The sequence below is a fragment of the Drosophila mauritiana genome, chromosome 2R (assembly GCF_004382145.1).
Source record: "Drosophila mauritiana strain mau12 chromosome 2R, ASM438214v1, whole genome shotgun sequence".
Classification (NCBI taxonomy): domain Eukaryota; kingdom Metazoa; phylum Arthropoda; class Insecta; order Diptera; family Drosophilidae; genus Drosophila; species Drosophila mauritiana.
In genome coordinates, this window is record NC_046668.1 from 22,178,289 (window position 1) to 22,196,700 (window position 18,412).

General features: G+C 48.0%; 8 protein-coding genes across 8 annotated transcripts; 4 read left to right on the forward strand and 4 right to left on the reverse strand.

Moving 5' to 3' along the window:
• The first annotated feature begins 137 nt into the window (after positions 1–137).
• On the forward strand, positions 138–2,429 carry LOC117137163 (23 kDa integral membrane protein). The gene is made up of 5 exons (XM_033298475.1): positions 138–597; positions 1,282–1,470; positions 1,533–1,718; positions 1,796–1,996; positions 2,060–2,429. The coding sequence occupies exons 1-5, from the start codon at positions 532–534 to the stop codon at positions 2,276–2,278; spliced, it is 861 nt and encodes a 286-aa protein (XP_033154366.1). The 5' UTR covers positions 138–531; the 3' UTR covers positions 2,279–2,429.
• Positions 2,430–2,442: 13 nt separating this feature from the next.
• LOC117137162 lies at positions 2,443–4,029 on the reverse strand. The gene is made up of 3 exons (XM_033298473.1): positions 3,744–4,029; positions 3,350–3,689; positions 2,443–3,216 (listed from the first exon to the last, which is right to left on the reverse strand). The coding sequence occupies exons 1-3, from the start codon at positions 3,944–3,946 to the stop codon at positions 2,539–2,541; spliced, it is 1,221 nt and encodes a 406-aa protein (XP_033154364.1). The 5' UTR covers positions 3,947–4,029; the 3' UTR covers positions 2,443–2,538.
• Positions 4,030–4,864: 835 nt separating this feature from the next.
• LOC117137217 (ALX homeobox protein 1) lies at positions 4,865–6,008 on the reverse strand. The gene is made up of 3 exons (XM_033298573.1): positions 5,664–6,008; positions 5,378–5,571; positions 4,865–5,095 (listed from the first exon to the last, which is right to left on the reverse strand). Exons 1-3 carry the CDS (start codon positions 5,938–5,940, stop codon positions 4,904–4,906), a joined length of 663 nt encoding a protein of 220 aa, XP_033154464.1. The 5' UTR covers positions 5,941–6,008; the 3' UTR covers positions 4,865–4,903.
• A 2,583-nt stretch (positions 6,009–8,591) lies between these two features.
• On the forward strand, positions 8,592–10,464 carry LOC117135579. The gene is made up of 4 exons (XM_033295903.1): positions 8,592–8,753; positions 9,467–9,657; positions 9,717–9,994; positions 10,068–10,464. The coding sequence occupies exons 1-4, from the start codon at positions 8,705–8,707 to the stop codon at positions 10,330–10,332; spliced, it is 783 nt and encodes a 260-aa protein (XP_033151794.1). The 5' UTR covers positions 8,592–8,704; the 3' UTR covers positions 10,333–10,464.
• Positions 10,465–10,625: 161 nt separating this feature from the next.
• Positions 10,626–11,833, reverse strand: LOC117135580 (mRNA-decapping enzyme 1A). Its single transcript, XM_033295904.1, has one exon. It carries the CDS (start codon positions 11,753–11,755, stop codon positions 10,655–10,657), a length of 1,101 nt encoding a protein of 366 aa, XP_033151795.1. The 5' UTR covers positions 11,756–11,833; the 3' UTR covers positions 10,626–10,654.
• Positions 11,834–12,088: 255 nt separating this feature from the next.
• Positions 12,089–14,764, forward strand: LOC117135574 (DNA ligase 1). Its single transcript, XM_033295899.1, has 6 exons — positions 12,089–12,198; positions 12,256–12,318; positions 12,374–12,664; positions 12,725–13,357; positions 13,413–14,038; positions 14,093–14,764. The coding sequence occupies exons 1-6, from the start codon at positions 12,182–12,184 to the stop codon at positions 14,704–14,706; spliced, it is 2,244 nt and encodes a 747-aa protein (XP_033151790.1). The 5' UTR covers positions 12,089–12,181; the 3' UTR covers positions 14,707–14,764.
• Positions 14,658–16,422, reverse strand: LOC117135575 (regulator of nonsense transcripts 3A). Its single transcript, XM_033295900.1, has 3 exons — positions 16,247–16,422; positions 15,059–16,189; positions 14,658–15,004 (listed from the first exon to the last, which is right to left on the reverse strand). The coding sequence occupies exons 1-3, from the start codon at positions 16,337–16,339 to the stop codon at positions 14,762–14,764; spliced, it is 1,467 nt and encodes a 488-aa protein (XP_033151791.1). The 5' UTR covers positions 16,340–16,422; the 3' UTR covers positions 14,658–14,761.
• A 207-nt stretch (positions 16,423–16,629) lies between these two features.
• LOC117135576 lies at positions 16,630–18,389 on the forward strand. The gene is made up of 2 exons (XM_033295901.1): positions 16,630–16,755; positions 16,814–18,389. Exon 2 carries the CDS (start codon positions 16,832–16,834, stop codon positions 18,263–18,265), a length of 1,434 nt encoding a protein of 477 aa, XP_033151792.1. The 5' UTR covers positions 16,630–16,755; positions 16,814–16,831; the 3' UTR covers positions 18,266–18,389.
• The last annotated feature ends 23 nt before the right edge of the window (positions 18,390–18,412 follow it).

Consider the following 18,412-nt stretch of genomic DNA (forward strand, 5'->3'; position numbering starts at 1 on the left):
GGAGCACTGTTTAAACTCCCCTTTCGAAAAGTAACGGCTTTTGGCGCCCGAGTGGCGCTGTCATCGAATCGCGATTCGCAAGCGAGGCGACGGTTATAGATAATATTCGCACTGCTGGTCGCTGAAGTATAACAAAACAAGGAGCCAACTGGTCAGACCGTCGAATGCGTATTTTCGACTGCGGACGATTTCGAGTCGCTCGGAGTTAACGTTAACTGTTATTTTTAGTTAAAAATTGCATCCGATCAGTCGGGAACGCGAGTTGAGGCCCGCGACTATGTGGTGTTCAAAGACAGGCAACCGCAAGATAGGAATCTAAATCGGAATCTATATCTGCATCTGAATCCGGAGATTCGGCCCAAGAACTCCAGCTCCAGATCGAAAGTCCACACACCCGCACACCAGCACCAATACCCATACAAATACCACGGTGACATATGCACACAATCGCAGACGAATTCGGTTTACTAACGGTAGTTCAGTGATTGCGGGAAAGGGACAGCGAGCGAGCATCGAGGATAACGGGAAAGGATGGCATTGCCAAAGAAAATTAAATGTTTTAAGTATTTGGTTTACAGTTATGTGGTGCTCCTAGCGGTAAGTTGCATTGCTGTGCGCCCAAACGGGGCCACAACTACATGCTTGTCAAATTACATAAGCCTACATTGTACTCACACTCGAATGTATGTATATATGTACGTATTTATGTATGTTGGTTGTTTGTGGGTCGCGAAGATTTTCAGATTTCCATATTTGCATATTTCAAAAGACATCAATGAAAAAGACACCCAAATACACTGCCCTTCCCTTTTGTCTCGACAAACGGAGTTAATTAGTTTCCGAAAGTAAGTCAATCTACCCATGTAGACAACACTATTGATACACACCCGCCAGTGCATTTCTACATCAGTTACATACATCATACATACATCGTACACAAATCATACATCGCTGGCAGGATAATGCCTTGCGTTCTGGTCCCGACTTGCGGCGACCTTGAGCTACTTAAAGCTGCGCTAAGTACATAGGCACAAGTATACACATGCGTGCACATGGGGCTCCTCGGCATGTGACGTCAAAAGGGAGTAGGCCCCAACGCCACAGTATCCATGGTGTATACTACGTAGTGCAGGGCGCATCCCGAATACACACGGTGCAGCTGAGGCCGCGTCCAAGGACACCCAGAGTGCGGGGCCTTGAGTTGAAAATCAGCAGGCAGTGATAAGAGCAGCGCCCGAAATCCTCCTCCTCATACGTATCCTTACCTCTACTCCCTTGCAGCTGACTGGAGCTGCGCAGATCTTCCTGGGCACATCCCTGCTCTGGGGTCACTCGGTCTACTATGGAATTGTGCAGAACAAGCTGTGGGCTCCGGCCGCGATCCTGCTCTGCCTGGGACCCGTCACCTTCATCCTCTGCTGGATGGGCTGCCAGGCCACCAATCAACGCAAGCGCTGCCTGCTGGGAATGGTAATGGTCATGTTAGGCCTACTTCAGTTCCATCGTAACCCGTATCCTTTGGATTCACGCAGTTTGCCGCCCTTTTGGTCGCCTGCATCTGTGTTCAGTTCATCATCTGCGGCTGGTCACTGGCCATGAGGGAGAACCTGCCCACTTCCGTGGAGATCTTCATCGACGACTCCTTCGTCGAGTTCTTGGACAAGTTTTCGCGCACTAAGGTGGATAACCTACATCTGTGGAATAGGATGCAGTCGCAGGTGAGCCAAGAGCGGTCTATGTAAATCGAATGGTTTTGGGGTATCCTAACGAATCATCCCCGTTTCCTACCCATTAGTTGCAATGCTGCGGCGTGGACGGACCTCTCGATTACCGCCGACTTTCGCTGCCCTGGTCCTGCTGCTCGCGCCCGGAGCACGCCTACGAGTCAGCATGTGATACCCACTACAAGCGCGGATGCCTGGCCGTCGTGTCGGAGCAGATCAGGAACCGCCTGCTGATCACCGCCTTCGGAGCTGCCATCATAGCCATATTCCAGGTGAGTGCCCAATTGATTCCTGTTAGTAAGGTAATATAATAAATTGAGAACCAATCCGCACAGAGCCTGGGAATCTTCTGTGCTGTCCACCTGACCATTCTGTTCGGCAAGAACGACAACACCCATCCCATGAACATGAACCGGAAAAAGAAGCAGCAGCAGTTCTTGCCCCTGACCATACAGGACAAGAGGCACGACATGCCCTCGCCCATCAATCTATCCCCTTCAGCACCCGGGCAGCGGGTTTTAAAAACTGCTCTGCCCTCGGCCATGCACAAATGACAGACGATTAGCTTTTAAGGATGCAAAAATTTATGGAAACTCCAAAGAAAAAGTATAAAAAAAATGTTGTAAACTGAGATGGAATGAATATAACTGTGACCCTCAATGTTACGTTATGGTAATTTTAAACAATTTAACGTTCGAGAAAAGAAACAACATTTGAATTTGGATTAACTCTCCAGTAGTTTAATTAAAGCTTAAAAACAATTGGATCTAACTTGTTTGTGGCCACGGGTTGTGTAGGGTCCACGGGTTGTCCACTAGCCGTTGTGCGTGATGGTCGGCGGCACATAGAAGGTGTCCGCTGCCTTGGGTTTCTTCTTTTTGCCGAACCAGCGCTTGGGATAGTAGACCTTCTTCTTGTAGATCTGGATGTCGATGTCGTCCCGGTTCTCGAAGAACCACAGGTTCTGCCGCTTCGCCTCCAGTTCCATGAGGGTCTTCTGGATGCTGGCCTTGCGCTCCTCCACGGTCTGCAACTCCAGTTGGCGCTGCACCGCTGCCTCGAACTTCTTGGCCCACTCCTGATACGACTCGCCGTAGTCGGCCAGCAGTTTGGGCTCAAACTTCTGCACACTGGCTTTGACGCTGTTCTCCAATAGCGATTGAATGGCATTCGATTTGCTACTCTTCTCAGAGGCTTCCTGCAGGGACTTCAGCAGCTCTTCAGATCCCTCCAGCTTGAGGCTTTCAACTATGCTCTGGGCGGCAGATAGAGTCTCCTTGTGCAGGGCAGTTGGGTTCGAGGCCAGAAAGCTGGAGGCCTCGGGCACTTGTCCGGATAATACATAGCCAAGTAGGGCAACGTTCTGCTTCAGCTCTTTCAAGGACCCTTCGCCGGAGCCCAATCGAACCATGGCGCGACCCAGTTTCTTCTCTTCGGTATTTTCGCTGGCGTCGTCGGGGTAATTGCGAATGAACTTCACGCGAACTTTTTCCTGGCAAATTCAGGTATGATTAGTGAACTTGGTAAAATGCAAAAATGAACAAAATCTTAAATAGCAATTTATGAGTGATTAAAGTTTCCAACCGCTTGGCTGATAACTCAGCCACTATTAAAGATCATCTTACCACTTCAGCATTTTTGGCAGGAGGTTGAACTTGAGAGGACTCGAAGGGCTTGAACTCTTTGGCGAAGGACCAGAAGGACTGTAGGGCCAGGGACTCCAGCAACTCGTTGTTGCATAAGTTTCTGTCCACGAGAATAGTGGCCAGTTGGGCCGATTCCACCTCGTGGCCATTGTGCAGCAGGAAGTCCAACAGGAAGCACCCGGAGAACTGGTCCACAAAGAGCCCGTACTGGATGGGATTACGGAGCACCGATATCGTCTCCTGCGGATTGGTGGAGTCCAGCAATTGCTTGACCAAGACACTGGGAATCAGCGGCACCAAACTGGCCTCCTTCTGTTTCCTGCAAGAGTAATCTTATGAGTAGGGACCCTACTTCCGATATGGCCGCACCCACCTGAGCTTGAGCAGCCGGTCCACCAGGTCCATGGGCCGGTTATCCGGATTGACGAACAAATCCAAATCCACACTCGTTACGGCATGACTGCTGCCTGCGGCGAATTTCGCCGGTCCCTCGTGCGCCACCTTGTTGAATTCCGCCGAGAAGTAGGACACCAGTCTCCTGGGTGGCAGTGCGCAGGAAATCCTCGATCGCAGCATTGTCAATTACCTTTTTTTAATTCATAAAGTGTTATAACCAGCCGATTAACAAATAACATGCAGCTGGAAAAAAGAGCAACAAAATCCCTAGCGCGTACGCATGTTAATACCGCAGATGCGGTATTTTCGTATTCGAAAGCATTGAGGGTATACGATGTTGCTTTTTCCGGGAACGATGGAATTGAAAACGTCCCTGGAATATTAGAATAAAATAATTAATTTGTATTCTTCTATTCTAAATGAAAATACACGTGAAATAAGCAAATCAAAGTGCAACAAACGGAAGAGTACGTTTTATATATGGTTAAAAGGCAAAAATATATTTGTATATTTATTGAAGATATTTATGTTTAAAATGTGTACTGTATAAACGTTTCACTAAGGAAGTTTAGAAAAATGTAAAATGAAGAACGATTTCAAAGTTTATGAAAACCATTTGAGGGTGTTGAAAGGCGGGAACTACTTATAAATTGCAAGATTCAGTTCACGTGCACATATGATTTCAATAAACTGCAATTCAACTTGATCTTGTTAATTAGATCTGAAAGGCATTCGCCACCAATCCCTGCGGTGGGCACTCCACAACAATTGCTATATTGAGCGCACCGAATCGCCACCATCAAGTGATTACACGCCCTAATGCCGATCCAATCCACTTTCCACCCGATAATGGGATGACAATTTACCCCTGAAGGGCGTGAGGTTTGGTACTTGTAGATGGTGACCCTTCCAACCCCCATTGAAGCCCTTGTCCTTGTTTTCCTTCCCACAGGCTTAGCCGGCTGAGCCCTCAAAAGGGTGCCAAGTCAGTTGTCCCGGATGATATGAAAACAAGCAAAGTGTTACACAGATCTTATTTATTTAACGCAATTCGCTCCAAATAGTCAGTATAAATAATATCAAAATAACTGCATTCATCAAAATGTATACTAATATTTACATAGATATTAGTGGATTCTATATTTGATCGTATAAGCATTTCATTTGACGGCCATGGCCATTCTGGGGTCCCTTGAGAGATGGGCCCAGGTATTTCGATCCTGCCGCAGGATTCTTCCGGCCATCCAATTTGCTCGACTTGTCCTTCATTATGTAAATGGCATGCCTCTCCTGCTTGCGAAACTTGGCTCTTCTGTTCTGGAACCACACCTAAAACACACAATTGGTTTTTTTTGTAATCTCGATTACTAAGTCGTTTTGTATCCTTCAAAAGGATATGACTAAATTCGTGTCGATTGTAAGCTGGCTTCAAGAATGATATACATAGAAAGGAAACCTATAATCTTTGAACCTATCAACAGCAGATCGAGTTCTTTTCAAAAGTTATATCATATATATTGTAAGTATTATTTGTTATATGTTAATGTTTGATATATATCCCAAGCTACCCATTCACTTAACCACCAATTCGATCTCATTGGTTTTCCTCACCTGAACTCGGGCTTCCGTCAAGTGCAGCTTGGATGCGATCTCTTCCCTGGTGTAGATGTCTGGGTAGTGGGTTTCCAGGAAGATCTTCTCCAGCTCGTTCAGCTGGTTGGACGTGAAAGTGGTGCGAATGCGCCTCTGTTTTGATTTGTCGGTCAGGCTCAAGCCGTCGTCTCCATAGGACTTCAAATGGAAGTCTATGGCGAGGTGAGAGTTGGTTCGAGATTACAATCCATAATCCGTCCAGGTGGATGCAGGTGCAGGTGGAACTGATGGCCACTGTACTTACCCGTGTTGTAGGAGCCAATGTTGTGGGTGGCCGGGTAAAACTCGGAGACAGTGGTGATTTTGGAGAACAGCAGGCTCGACTCCTGGTTGAGGGAACCCCGGATTGCGGACTCGTTGGCGCAGAGCTTGTAGCTGGAGTCAATCATGAGGTTGTAGTGATTCATGTGATTGGCCACGGAGAGTCCTCCTCCATTGGCGCCGTTGTTGTAGAACTCCGAGTTCGCGGTGTACAAACAATCCTTGTCGAAGTTCGCCTTGTTGAGCAGTGAAAATTCCATTGCATCTGCAGGTAAGTTCTCACACGGCACTCGATTGAAATTTTACAGCCCGCTAATGAGTCATTCGGCCATAAAACACATAGTTATAGTAGCTCCGCGGCCGCACACACTTTTAACTGCCCTTGAATAAATAAGCTTCGATTACGATTGTATCAACTACAGGACATCCACGTTGGCCGAACAAGGATGCTGCACTTGTCTCGGGAGAGCGGGACGGAAAATTTCATTCGTTTCCGCGTTTGGAGGCGGTCCTAACGAGCTCCACTCGACTAGGGGTGGAAATCCGACTTTCCGGCGCGTGTCATGCACTGGGCGAAATTTCACCGCGTTCCCCCAATTTACTTGTTGGAACATGTCTAAAGAATTGGATTTGGGTTTAATTTCATTTATTGCATCGCTGTTTCGTGGTTCTGATCTAATCTTCACTCAGAAACCTTCTTTTCAATGTATATTTCCTCGAAATCGGAATATTTTCCAATCTCACTTTTAGCGAACTTTTCTTTGAGTGCACCAATTTTCACAGGCCTCAAAAAGCAACACTCAGAAGATTAAATTGGCTTATCGGGCAACCATGACGCTGGGATGTCCTTTCTGCGCGATTGAAGGAAATGGTTCTCTGGGATAATATAAAAAGTATGTAAAATGAAAATACTGAAATACTTAGTTGCAATAAACTTAGTAGCAACTCTTTGAGAATACACAGTCAAAGTAAGCTATATTTTACAATATATCATATATAAACTTCAGATCTGAAAAGGAAAGGGTATCTGGCAGTCCGTCTTCCCGAGTACAGCACCTCGCCAACTTGATAAAACAAATGGTGTTGTACCGCACACAATGGATAAGAGACACCTTACTATCTTTTCTTGTTTATAACATTGGGCTGATTGAAACATTGTTTAAAGTCGCTGGCAGGATACAACCCCTGTTTTCGGAAACAATTATTTGCTCTGCGGATTATTTCGATTAGTTAATTCCTGCTAATCAGAGTCCTGCCTAATTTTTATTTACTCTGCGCTGAAGTCCTTTTTTTGGACACCCTAATGCTGGATTGCAAATAGGAAGGCTGCTTGTTCCATGTGCTGAAGCCATTTGGCTAAATTTTCAATGAGAAACAGTTCCAAATTCAATCTTTCTATCTTCGGATGAGATTTCAAACATACAAGGTATAAGTTTAGAATAGACAAATGTGCCTCTTCTTCCAGTTGCAAAATGGTCTTAGTTGCCTTTGTGGATTTTACACATTTGCATGGTAGAGTGAGCCTTTTCTTTTCTTAATCAACGAGTTGGAACGAGTAAGTCTCTAGGAAAACAAAGCCACTTTATAGATGCACATGCTCAAACTAACACTCGTGCAAACAGAAACTCTACTTTGTAATAATCATTACTTAAATCACAAGTCTATGTAAATCGGAGAATTGTTATGGCAAGCATAATAATACAACATTACGACTTCTTCTTGAATTCGAAATGAAAGTCTTGCAATAAATTGCTGTGTTACATTTTAGCTTAAAATATATCAATTATATGTGTAAAATTATAACCTTCTAATTCCAATTGTATAGATAAAAACAACTGATGATTACAAGTGCGTAGCTCATTCTAATAAATAGTATAGTAACCAGATGTTGAAGGTAATCGACCTGAACGGAACCCACCTGCAGTGTTTGCTTACCCCGATCTCAAACCCACCCCAAAAATCCTGTAAAAACAGCAACATATTATTTAGTTATGAAGCATCTAAATTGGAAGCTAGTTTAAGTAGATTTCAAACCACAAGTAAACCAGCATGGATTTCAAGCAAGTTTTTACATGGATCGTAAAGGTATCAGGTTATATCGAGTCATTCTGAAAACAACTGACGTTAGTTTGGAAAAACTAAAGAAAAAAGGGCTTATCATGCATAGGTGTGGGTTGTATTTACACACTAGCTTGTTTTAGTGAAGGCTTTTCTTTTGCTAATCACCCAGTTGGAACGACTAACTAAGTCTTAACAAAAACTCAAGCAAATGGATCTACTTAAACCTATGAGTAACTGAACGGTTAATACACTTACATTTTATTTAATTCTAAACCAAGTATAAAAGAGTTGGTTGCCTTCTATAGAAATTTCCTCACAATTGCAGGAATGTTAATGATCCCTATTGCCATGGAGACAGCATATTATTAACGCCAAACGTTACAACAGCCCCTAACTTCGGCCGAGAAGAAAAGGTCCTTAAGGACTACGCTCGACACCCCCTGTCCTTTAACGGTCTCGCAACTGACCCTCGACTATCCCTAGTTGTAGGAGTGGGCCTCAGCTGGGCGGCCAACTGGTTTTCGAGTAGTCAACGGCAGCTAGGAGCAGCGGAGAGTATCGAAGCGGAAAGGTTGTGTCCAACCCCCACACATGCAGGGCGACTTGGTTGGTGGTGGTGCCTGGCCAGCTGCGGAGCGATCTCCCCACATGTCCATGCAAAGATCGTGCTTGTGCTCCGAGAGTCGCGCACAAGTCAAGTGGCACGGGCTATGGGAGGAGGAGGATCGTGTGCCGGAGAGGAAATGCCGGCATTATCTCGGCTAAATTCGAATTCGTTTGGTTACGCTGCGTGGTTCTGGCCAAGAGCTCTCGTTCCTCATTTCTCGGTTTTCAGTTTTCGGTTCTCTGGTGGCCAAGAGCATTCAGTTGCTTTAGTTGTACCATGCCGAGCGGACCGCTGAGTTAGGATCGGTTGAGAAGTCTGGCATACGAGTGGAAGTGGAAGTGTAGATAGTGACCGTTATGGATACCCTGCTGATCGCCATTCTGGCCATCGGACTGCTCCACAGAGGTACAGCCAGATCCTGTGGCCATCCAGCCAGCACTCGAAATGGGAAACGCGATTTTTAAATTAAGAAATGAAATCACTCGGAAGGCGCATATAAACGAATTTCGAATGCGCAAACCTTGAGAAAAATAATGACAAATCGGATATCTATAAATACGAACGTATATCCACATTCGGTTCTGAGTTAACATGTGCTAAAACGGAATATAAACAATATATATAATCGAATATCCTTTAACTTTTGGATTGGAACAGGCTCAAGAATCTTAGGTGCATTTGCTCGTGTTCAAAAAGATGTTTTTCAAAGTGGAAAAAGCACAAGTGGTTTTGAAGTCGGAGAAAAATATGCAAAGTGGAAAGCAAAAGTTTCCAGCGAATGGAACCTAATAAAATTGGACAGAGTTTTCAGAATTTTGGCACACATGATGACAAACCGCCGAATGAAAAATGTTCAATTTTCTAGCTTTTGTTTGTTATTAGTGTCTATTTTTAAAACGAAACAGGCATCCGCTCATCGCGTTTTCGCTTCTCGTAAATATACGCTTTCGCCAAATTATATAGATTTGTGTACAATGTGTTTTGGATTTGCCTGTGCTGCATATGTATATTCCAAATAGCGCCGTGTGTTCTGTAATTTCGAGACCTCGTCGTGCTAAAAGCTTTTCGCTTCGTTTCTGAATTCTGCGTTCTAATCAGTAGTATTCGCTCTCGCCCAGATGCGCTATGCTATCCCACGAGGGACGAGTCCGAGGACAAGATTATAGTCCTTCAGAACGAGGAGATGGAGCCCACGATCCTGGACTGCGACTACGAGGTGGAGGAGAGCCCGAAGTTCATCACCGTCAAGTGGTACAGAGACGACAAGTCCATATACCAGTGGATCTTCGGGACACCTCCATATGCCATCGTGAGTGGTCCCAACGGTGTAGTGGGTTTTAGATGCTAACCGCTTTCCCCCCTTGATAGCCCGAGTTCAGGAACGAGATTGACAGCACCTATGAAAGCTCCACGGAGCCGAGCAAGCAGTACAGCTCGCTGGCCTTGATCAACCCCACGATCGCCACCACCGGCGACTACAAGTGCGTGGTGCAGACCTCGCTGAACACCTTCTCCAGCCACCAGAGGGTGCAGGTCATAGACCTGAGGAACTACACCCTGGAGCTGTCCCACAAGACGATCCACAACGAGACGCAGCTGAACTGCACCGTGACGAACGTGTATCCCAGGCCCACCATCACGATAATGTAAGGATGAGCGCCTGCTTTCACCAAGCCTTTTAGTAAACAACATCCCAACTCAACTCCACCTCTGTTACAGATCCAACGACATGGACGTGGTGAAGCGGGAGCCCATGGTGTACGAGAACGAGGAGGGATACTTCGATGGCAGCGCCGTGGTGGCGGCCTACGACACCGACGACGATCCCGACGCCTACCAGTGCGTGGTGTCCTTCGAGGGATACGGGAAGAACCTGACCACGGTGGCCACGTCGGCGGCGGCGGGCAGGAGCCACGTCGACTTCAGCCCGTGGCTGTTTTGTTTTCTGTACTACCTGCTCTGCAAGCTGAAGGTCTTGGCCTAAATAAAAACGTTGTTATTTATTGTTACTAAATTAATGTTTATTGAATTCTGTTTGCCATTCAACTACCTTTTCTACGCCCCTTCGGCATAGTTAACCATTTTGTAAATAAATACGAATACTTCACAAAACCAACTACGTTAGTTAACTCTTAAGGTTGCTCTGGAAATGGATGCCGTCCGGCGGGGCTTCTAGATTTCAAATCTACGACTGCCCTTGTCGGCTTACAGCTATTACATTTTGTAAATTAACTCGGCTTGAACTCGAACTCCATGCGAACAAATGAAAAGATGGGCTGCAATTCGGAAATGTTGAATATTTCTGTTTATTGATATGTGGAGCTGGAGTCCAGCAGTAGATTGGAACAGCCGTTCAGATAGGCCTTGTGCAGCTTGTTGGCGAACTCCTTATCGTTCTGGATAAGGTACGTGAAGGCCTGGACGAACTGCGTCGAGTTCAGCAGCGGCTGCTGTGGCTCCGGATTGCCATTGTTGGGCGCGTCGAACATGGTGGGCGGCATGAGGGCCGGCCCGGGCTTGTCGCCAGCCAGCAGTCTCCGCAAGCACTTGCCGGCATCGTCGTTGGCCATCAGCGCCGACGAGGACGGGGCGACTGTCGGAGATTGAGCCGGGGCGTAGCTCTTACCGATCTTCAGGTCACTCAGGAGCTGAAAGTTAAGCTGCTGCATCTTCTGGAAGGGCGACAGCCGGCTGTCGTGGTTGTCCCTGCCGGCCGGGGGCAACAGATCCTCGCCAGGCGTGGCTGCCCGCTGCTGTTTCTCCAGCTGGTCCACGGAGAGCGGCTGTACTCGGTGGAACAGCGACTCTGCCGTGGCCTGCTTGGCCGATTCGAAGAACTTCAACACATTGCCGGCCGTTACGTTCTCCGCCGAGGGCGTCTTCGGCTGCCCGCCGCTCACCTGGGCATTGTAGTCCTTCTGGGCCTTGGTCAGCATGTTGAATATGCTGGCCGGCTGGCTGCTGTCCTGCTTTGGCTGCTGGGGCGCGGAGACGTGGCGCGGGGCCTGTCCGTTCGTTCCCTGATCCTTGGACTTAAGCAGCCCGTTCACCAATCCGCTGATACGGTCGCACTCCTCACTGTTGTAGAACCAGAAGCCGCGGATGCGCGAGCGCTCGTTGCGGTAGAGCAGGAACGGCGGCTGCGACTGCAGCTCCAGGCTGCCGGTGATGGGCTCCACGAAGGACGTGGTGTTCAGTCGGTTGTTGATGAAGATGCTGTGAAAGGGCTCCGCATTGCGGTGGTATATGAAGAAGGCTCCCTCCACATCGGTCTTTTCCCATTCGTTCTGCGACGAGTTGAACGTGTAGAAGGCGACGTGCGAGGACGAGTCCACGATCTCCTTGGCGTACGGGTCGATCTTCTTGATGGCCGCCAGGTTCATTCGCGTGATGCTTTCGTCGGCCATTGTAATTTGTATGTAATCTTCGGTTCTGGCTGTGCTATTGCGAATTGCAATTATTTGTGAATTTAACGGCACTCTGGTCACACTGATCCGTGGATGTTTTCCCGTGTTTACCAAACACTGTGCTGCGGTCACACCGAATGACAATAAACTCTTCCTTTTATCGATAGGCGTTAATATTTTTTGAAAAATATTTAGTGCGCTTATCGTTGTTCGTCGATTAACTTGCACAAATATACAGTTGTACAATCGTACGTAAAATATTTCTCAATTATGTAGCGTAAACACTTAATTTATGTTTATCTACAAAGTTTCGACTTCGATAGCATTTCCATTTAAATATATCGATATTAAAGACCAGCTCTAGAAACTGGCGGGAACTAATTGCATTGCAATTTATATTTATTTGAACACAGCATATCCATCAAAATGCAAAAGTCTATAACGTAATTTACGCATTTCCAAATGCTAAGTACTCCCAAACTAACAATCCCCCGTTTCAGCTCCTTCTTCAAGAAGAAATCCGATGCCACAGACAGCCCCTCGCCGCCAAAGAAAGTTCCCAAGTAAACGGTGCCGCTGTTTTCTTGTTTCATTACTAAATTCCTCGACAAATCATAGGATCGATGCGAAGACCGAACTCCCAGATGAGCCCCACATCAAGAGCGAGAGTGCCTCCCCGGAAACTAAGCCCAAGGTAGAACCTATGTCTGTGGACTCCGAGGAGAAGACAAGTCCGGTGAAGAATGTTAAGAAGGAGCCAAAGGATACCGTGGACAAGACTACTGACAAGAAGGTCACAACCATAGGTCTCAACTCCACCTCCGCTTCTAAGGAGGATGCGGAAAACTACGATCCATCCGCCGACTCCTATCATCCGCTCAAGAATGCCTACTGGAAGGACAAAAAGGTGTAAGTAGTGCAGGATTTTGTGCCTCCAACGCGAATTACATCAAGGGAAACACTTTCCAGCACTCCCTACTTGGCACTGGCCCGCACATTTCAAGTAATCGAGGAGACCAAAGGCCGGCTCAAGATGATCGACACGCTGAGCAACTTCTTCTGCTCGGTGATGCTGGTTAGTCCGGAGGATCTGGTGCCCAGCGTCTACCTCAGCATCAACCAACTGGCGCCGGCCTACGAGGGACTGGAGCTGGGCGTTGCCGAGACCACCTTAATGAAGGCCATTTGCAAGGCCACGGGTCGTAACTTGGCTCACATTAAATCACAGACGCAGCTAATCGGGGATCTGGGCATCGTGGCCGAGCAGTCGCGCGTTTCGCAGCGCATGATGTTCCAGCCAGCGCCCCTGAATGTGAGGGATGTGTTCCGGAAGCTGCGCGAAATAGCCAAGATATCCGGTCAGTCGAAAATGGACCTGGTGTACAATATGTTTGTGGCCTGTCGATTGTCGGAGGCTCGCTTCTTTATCCGTTCTTTGATTGGAAAGCTGAGAATTGGCATTGCAGAGCAGAGTTTGCTCACAGCGCTGGCCATTGGGCTGGTGAAAAAGAACCACATCGATGACTGCAAGGCTAGCAAGGTGGCGGAAGTCTATAAGGATGAAATAGCAGACACCACCTTGCTGCTGAAAACTGCATACTGGTAAGAACTAACCCAAGATCCAGCTAATAATTCAGATGCTAACGATCTTTTGCAGTCAGTGTCCCAACTACGACATCATTATACCGGCCATTCTAAAGTACGATATCAAGGAGCTGCAGGAACGCTGCCCCATGCATCCCGGCATGCCGCTGAGGCCCATGCTCGCACAGCCCACCAAGGGGGTCCATGAGGTATTTGAGAGATTCGGCGGCATGCAAATCACCTGCGAGTGGAAATACGATGGAGAGCGAGCCCAAATCCACCGCAACGAGAAGGGGGAGATCAGCATATTCTCGCGCAACTCCGAGAACAACACGGCGAAGTATCCGGATTTGATTGCCAGGAGCACTGGCCTGCTCAAGGGCGACGTAAAGTCCTACATCATAGACAGCGAAATTGTGGCCTGGGATGTCGAGCGCAAGCAGATTCTGCCGTTCCAGGTGCTCAGCACGCGCAAGCGGAAGAACGTTGATATCGAGGAAATCAAGGTCCAAGTCTGTGTCTACATCTTCGATCTGTTGTACATCAATGGCACCGCTCTGGTGACCAAAAACCTGTCGGAGCGTCGCAAACTCATGTTGGAGCACTTCCAAGAGGTCGAGGGCGAGTGGAAGTTTGCCACTGCTCTGGACACCAATGACATTGACGAAGTGCAACAGTTTCTGGAGGAGTCTATCAAAGGTTTGCCCTGCCCACCAACCTATAAATTGTTTACTTAAGCTTTATTTGCACCAGGAAATTGCGAGGGCCTCATGGTCAAAACTTTGGATGAGGAGGCCACATATGAAATTGCCAAGAGATCCCGCAACTGGCTGAAATTGAAGAAGGACTACCTATCCAATGTAGGCGACTCACTCGATTTGGTGGTCATTGGCGGCTACAAAGGCAAGGGCCGGCGAACTGGAACCTACGGAGGATTTTTGCTTGCCTGCTATGACACCGAGAACGAGGAGTATCAGAGCATATGCAAGATTGGAACGGGCTTCACTGATGAGGACCTGCAAACGCATTCCGAGTTCTTGGGCAAGCATGTGACCAGCGCCGCCAAATCCTACTACAGATACGACCCCAGCCTGGAGCCCGATCACTGGTTTGAACCGGTCCAGGTGTGGGAAGTCAAATGCGCCGATCTGTCGCTCAGTCCGATCCACCGAGCAGCCATTGGCATTGTGGACGGAGAGCGCGGCATTTCCTTGAGATTCCCTCGGTTCATCCGGATACGCGACGACAAGAACAGCGAAAACGCAACGGACGCCAATCAGGTGGCCCACATGTACCAGTCGCAGGATCAGGTTAAAAATAATCAAAAGTCGAGCACACAGATGGAGATGGAGGACGAGTTCTACTGACCGGTCTGCTCCATCCATGTGTACACGATTTATTTAACAATAAAGTCTGTTATCGCTATTTGACGCTGGTGCTGCTCTCTGAGGATTTGGAGAAGCGGCGAGTTTCGAGCTCACACTCCTTCACATCCTTCGGTTTGGGCTTGTTGCGCCGGTTGGGGCGTTTGTTCCTCTTGGAAGTCTTCTCCTCCACCACGGAAGGCTCTCCATCCGAGCCATCTTTGCCGCCTGCACCTTGGGGCAGCTCATCTGATGCACGAATGCGGGCTTTGGGCTGGTAAATGGCAATCGAGGGTCGATCCTGTAAACATCAAATGGGTTAGTAAAATGTCGAGGGGGAATAAGTAAGACCCACTTTATTCCGGATGCGCCGCTCCTCTGAAGCTCGAAATTGGGCAGCCTTGATGGCTTCCTCTGCAGTTTCGTGGGCGGAACCTGCTGGCTGCTTGTCTACGCTGCTTCTTTTTTCCTTGCGACCACCTCTGGAAGCCGGTGTAAAAACCTTTACAGCTTCTGGAGTCTCGGTGTTTTCAGGTCCAGGATTTTCTTTGGAAGCCTCCGCAGCCTTAGAAGTGGATGGCACGACCAAACTCTCGTTTGACTCTGGCTTGTTTGCTTTCTTTAAGATAACGATGTCCATGGACTTTGAAATTTTGTTCTGCTTGCCGCTGGATGGCCTGCCTTTGTCCTGTTTGTCCTGCTTGCCCTGGCCCTCATCCTTTTTGTTTTCCCGCTTGACTAGCTTACGCTGTTCGTGCTCCTCCCGTCGCCTCTGATCGCGCTCCGTTCGTCGCTTGGAACGCGAGGCCTTGGCATCATTGGCTTGGGATCCAGAGGACTGCGGATCTTTGCCATCCTTTTTGGCTGGCTGCTTCGTGTCCCCTCCTCCGCCGCCTCCTTCGGCCTCCTTAAGCTTGCTGGCGTCCGACTGCGCTGCCAGTCGCAACAGCTTCTGCTCCTCACGATGCTTCCGCTTCTCCTCGTTCCGCTTGCGCGCCTCCTCCCGGCGCTTCTCCTTCTTGTTGGCCAGGTACTGCAGGAGGGGTGTAGACTTAACATTTTCTTCTGTTCGCCGTTCGAAGTTGAAGTCGATCTTGACGTCGCCCACGCGACTCGCCTCCTCGCGCTCTTGGGCCAGCCGCTTGATGAACTCCTGGTAGTGGGATTCGCTCTCGATGGTGTTCACCTTGCTGTCGTCGTTCCTGGCCTTGTTCTTAAGGAAGCACTGGAAGGGAGCGTACTCAACGATGGCCATGTACTCGACGCCCTTGTGGTCGACGAAGACGTAGCCGTCGAAGCGGTCCCGGAACTGCAGCACCTCGTCTATGTCCTTGGAGGACATATCGATGTAGGCGCGACAGGTGGCCTCCTGGCCCAGCGACCAGTCCGCCTTGCAGTAGTAGTAGGAGTCGTTCTCCGGCAGAGGACCCACCTGATCCAGGAACTGCGCCTCCGTCATGGTCGGCGGCAAATGCCGCATCACAATCTGCAATGGATGCATTAGCTTCGGATGAACGTGGGATCAAGACAGAATGGACGGTACCTTGACGACCTGGTTGGTCTTGTCCTTCTTGTCCTTGCGCCTGCTTGCCCTGGACTTCTCCTTGGGCTTTTCCTCGGCCAGAGTTTCAGCCATTTTCTGTTCCTTTTTATCCACAAAAATCAAAACAAACCCGAAAAGCCAACAAATGCAAACATGATGTGGAACCGATAGAGATGGCACTTTCGGCTCGAACTAGTATATATTCTGAAGTTCACAAGTGGAACCTATATCCAATTATTTTAGTGAAAAGAAATGATTATATCATAAAAGTTAGTCAGTTAGTTAGTTAGCAGAATATTCGGAAAGTAGAACTCCAAATATCTGTGCCATTTCTGGCAATTAACGCAAGGCTCTAGTATCTAGCTCTTTGGAACTAGTTCTTTAAATCCACATTGGAAGAGCGCTTTTTTTGACCGGTAAGCAGATAGCATGCTCAACTTTTAAACAGAATCGACTGTTTTGGCACATTTAATGCTCGAATTGAATGAATAAAAGGACACTTGGTCAAGGTAATGAGTAAATGCACATTTTAGAGCTTGAAACATGAGTCAGTTCAATCGTTTTCAGGAATCTGAGCATAGCAATATGATGGCGCCGGTAGATCCACCAGTGGGATCCTTTCTGAAGTGCTTCGTCTGCGTCTCCGATGAGGGCAGGATTTGGACAGAATTGATACAAGGTTTCACCGAGGAATCCGCCGAGGTGGAAAAGAACCTTGCTCACCTGCAAAAGCTTCTGGAGAAAGCACATGTGAAGCCCAACGTGATTTGCAGAGGCTGCAATATGCAGCGATACTGCAGCCTGTCCCATCTCGTGGCGGATCGCCAAGAACACCAGCCCCTCTGCGAGGTGCTGAGGGATCTGCAGAAGTCCATGAAGATCGATCACCCGTTGAAGCTGCTCGGTCAAATCACCGATCGCAGGAAGCTTCAGCTCGTCATTTCGCAGCTAAAGATGGTCCTGCTGGCCAAGTTGGGCAGACCACTGAATCAGCGGGAGCATCAGCTTATCGGCAACCCAGCCGTGTGCGACGTGTGCTTCAGCACTGAAGCTCTAGAGGACTGTAAAGGATGTGCCGGAGTGGCCTTCTGCTCCGAGGCACACCAACGTCTAGTCAGGGGCTATCACACCCCGAAGGATTGCCAGACTCTGGCTCTGATTGCCACTCCGTTTCGTCAGTTGAACTCTCTGGTGAATATCAAGGACTTCTACCGCAGCTGCCCACTAAAAGAGTCCAATCTAATCAAGGCTTTCTCCGAAGCCACCGACATACGGATCAGCAACACACCCTGGACCGATCTGGAATCGTACCAGCTATTCGCTACCTGTTCCTCCTTCAGCGGCATCGCTAGTCTGTGTCTGGCCCTGTCGCACATTACCTGGGTCCCAGATCCGGATAAAGCTGTCATCGTCTACGTGGCCGGCGCCACCAAGGACACTTTGCGCTACTTCGAGGACATGCACCTGCGTTTTCTGTTCCTGCAGTACCCAAGCATTCGCAATCTCGAATTACACTTCATTGGAAAAACCGTTGGGCGCATCGGCCAAGTGGATACCAAATTCATCGACAGAGGCTTTGAACAAACCGTGGTGAAATACTTTTACCCCATGTCATTTTCACAATATTCCTGCATTCTAAATGTGGATCCCACCGTGATTCTCATCATGCAACCCGATTTCTTCGGAGTCGGTAAAGTAACCCAGAGAATTTCTAGCTTTATTAAAAAGAAGGTTCCACTCGAAAACGAATGGAAGCCTTGCTTGTCAAGTGTTATTCGATCATTTGGTGTTCCCATTTGCTACACTTCGATCTCAAGGGCTCAGGCCATTTCCGATTTCGCGGCCATCACATTGTCCGCTGTGCAGAGCAAGATTGCCATCGAGAAAGCCTACAATATATTGGACAATCCCTATCGCGAAATATTGCCACTGCACAATCCAGCACCAGAAGATACCGAGAGGATTGTGTATGCCAATAACTACCTCGAGGTTATCTTCACCAGCAACAAGAAATGCTAATGACTACCAAAGACTATATAAGGCTTAGTTTAGTTCACATAATACCTTCGACTATGCCGACATTTGATATGGAACAGGTGCTCGTCACATACATATTCTAAGTTACCTGATTACTGCCACAAGTATCAAGTTAGATGCATTAAAACT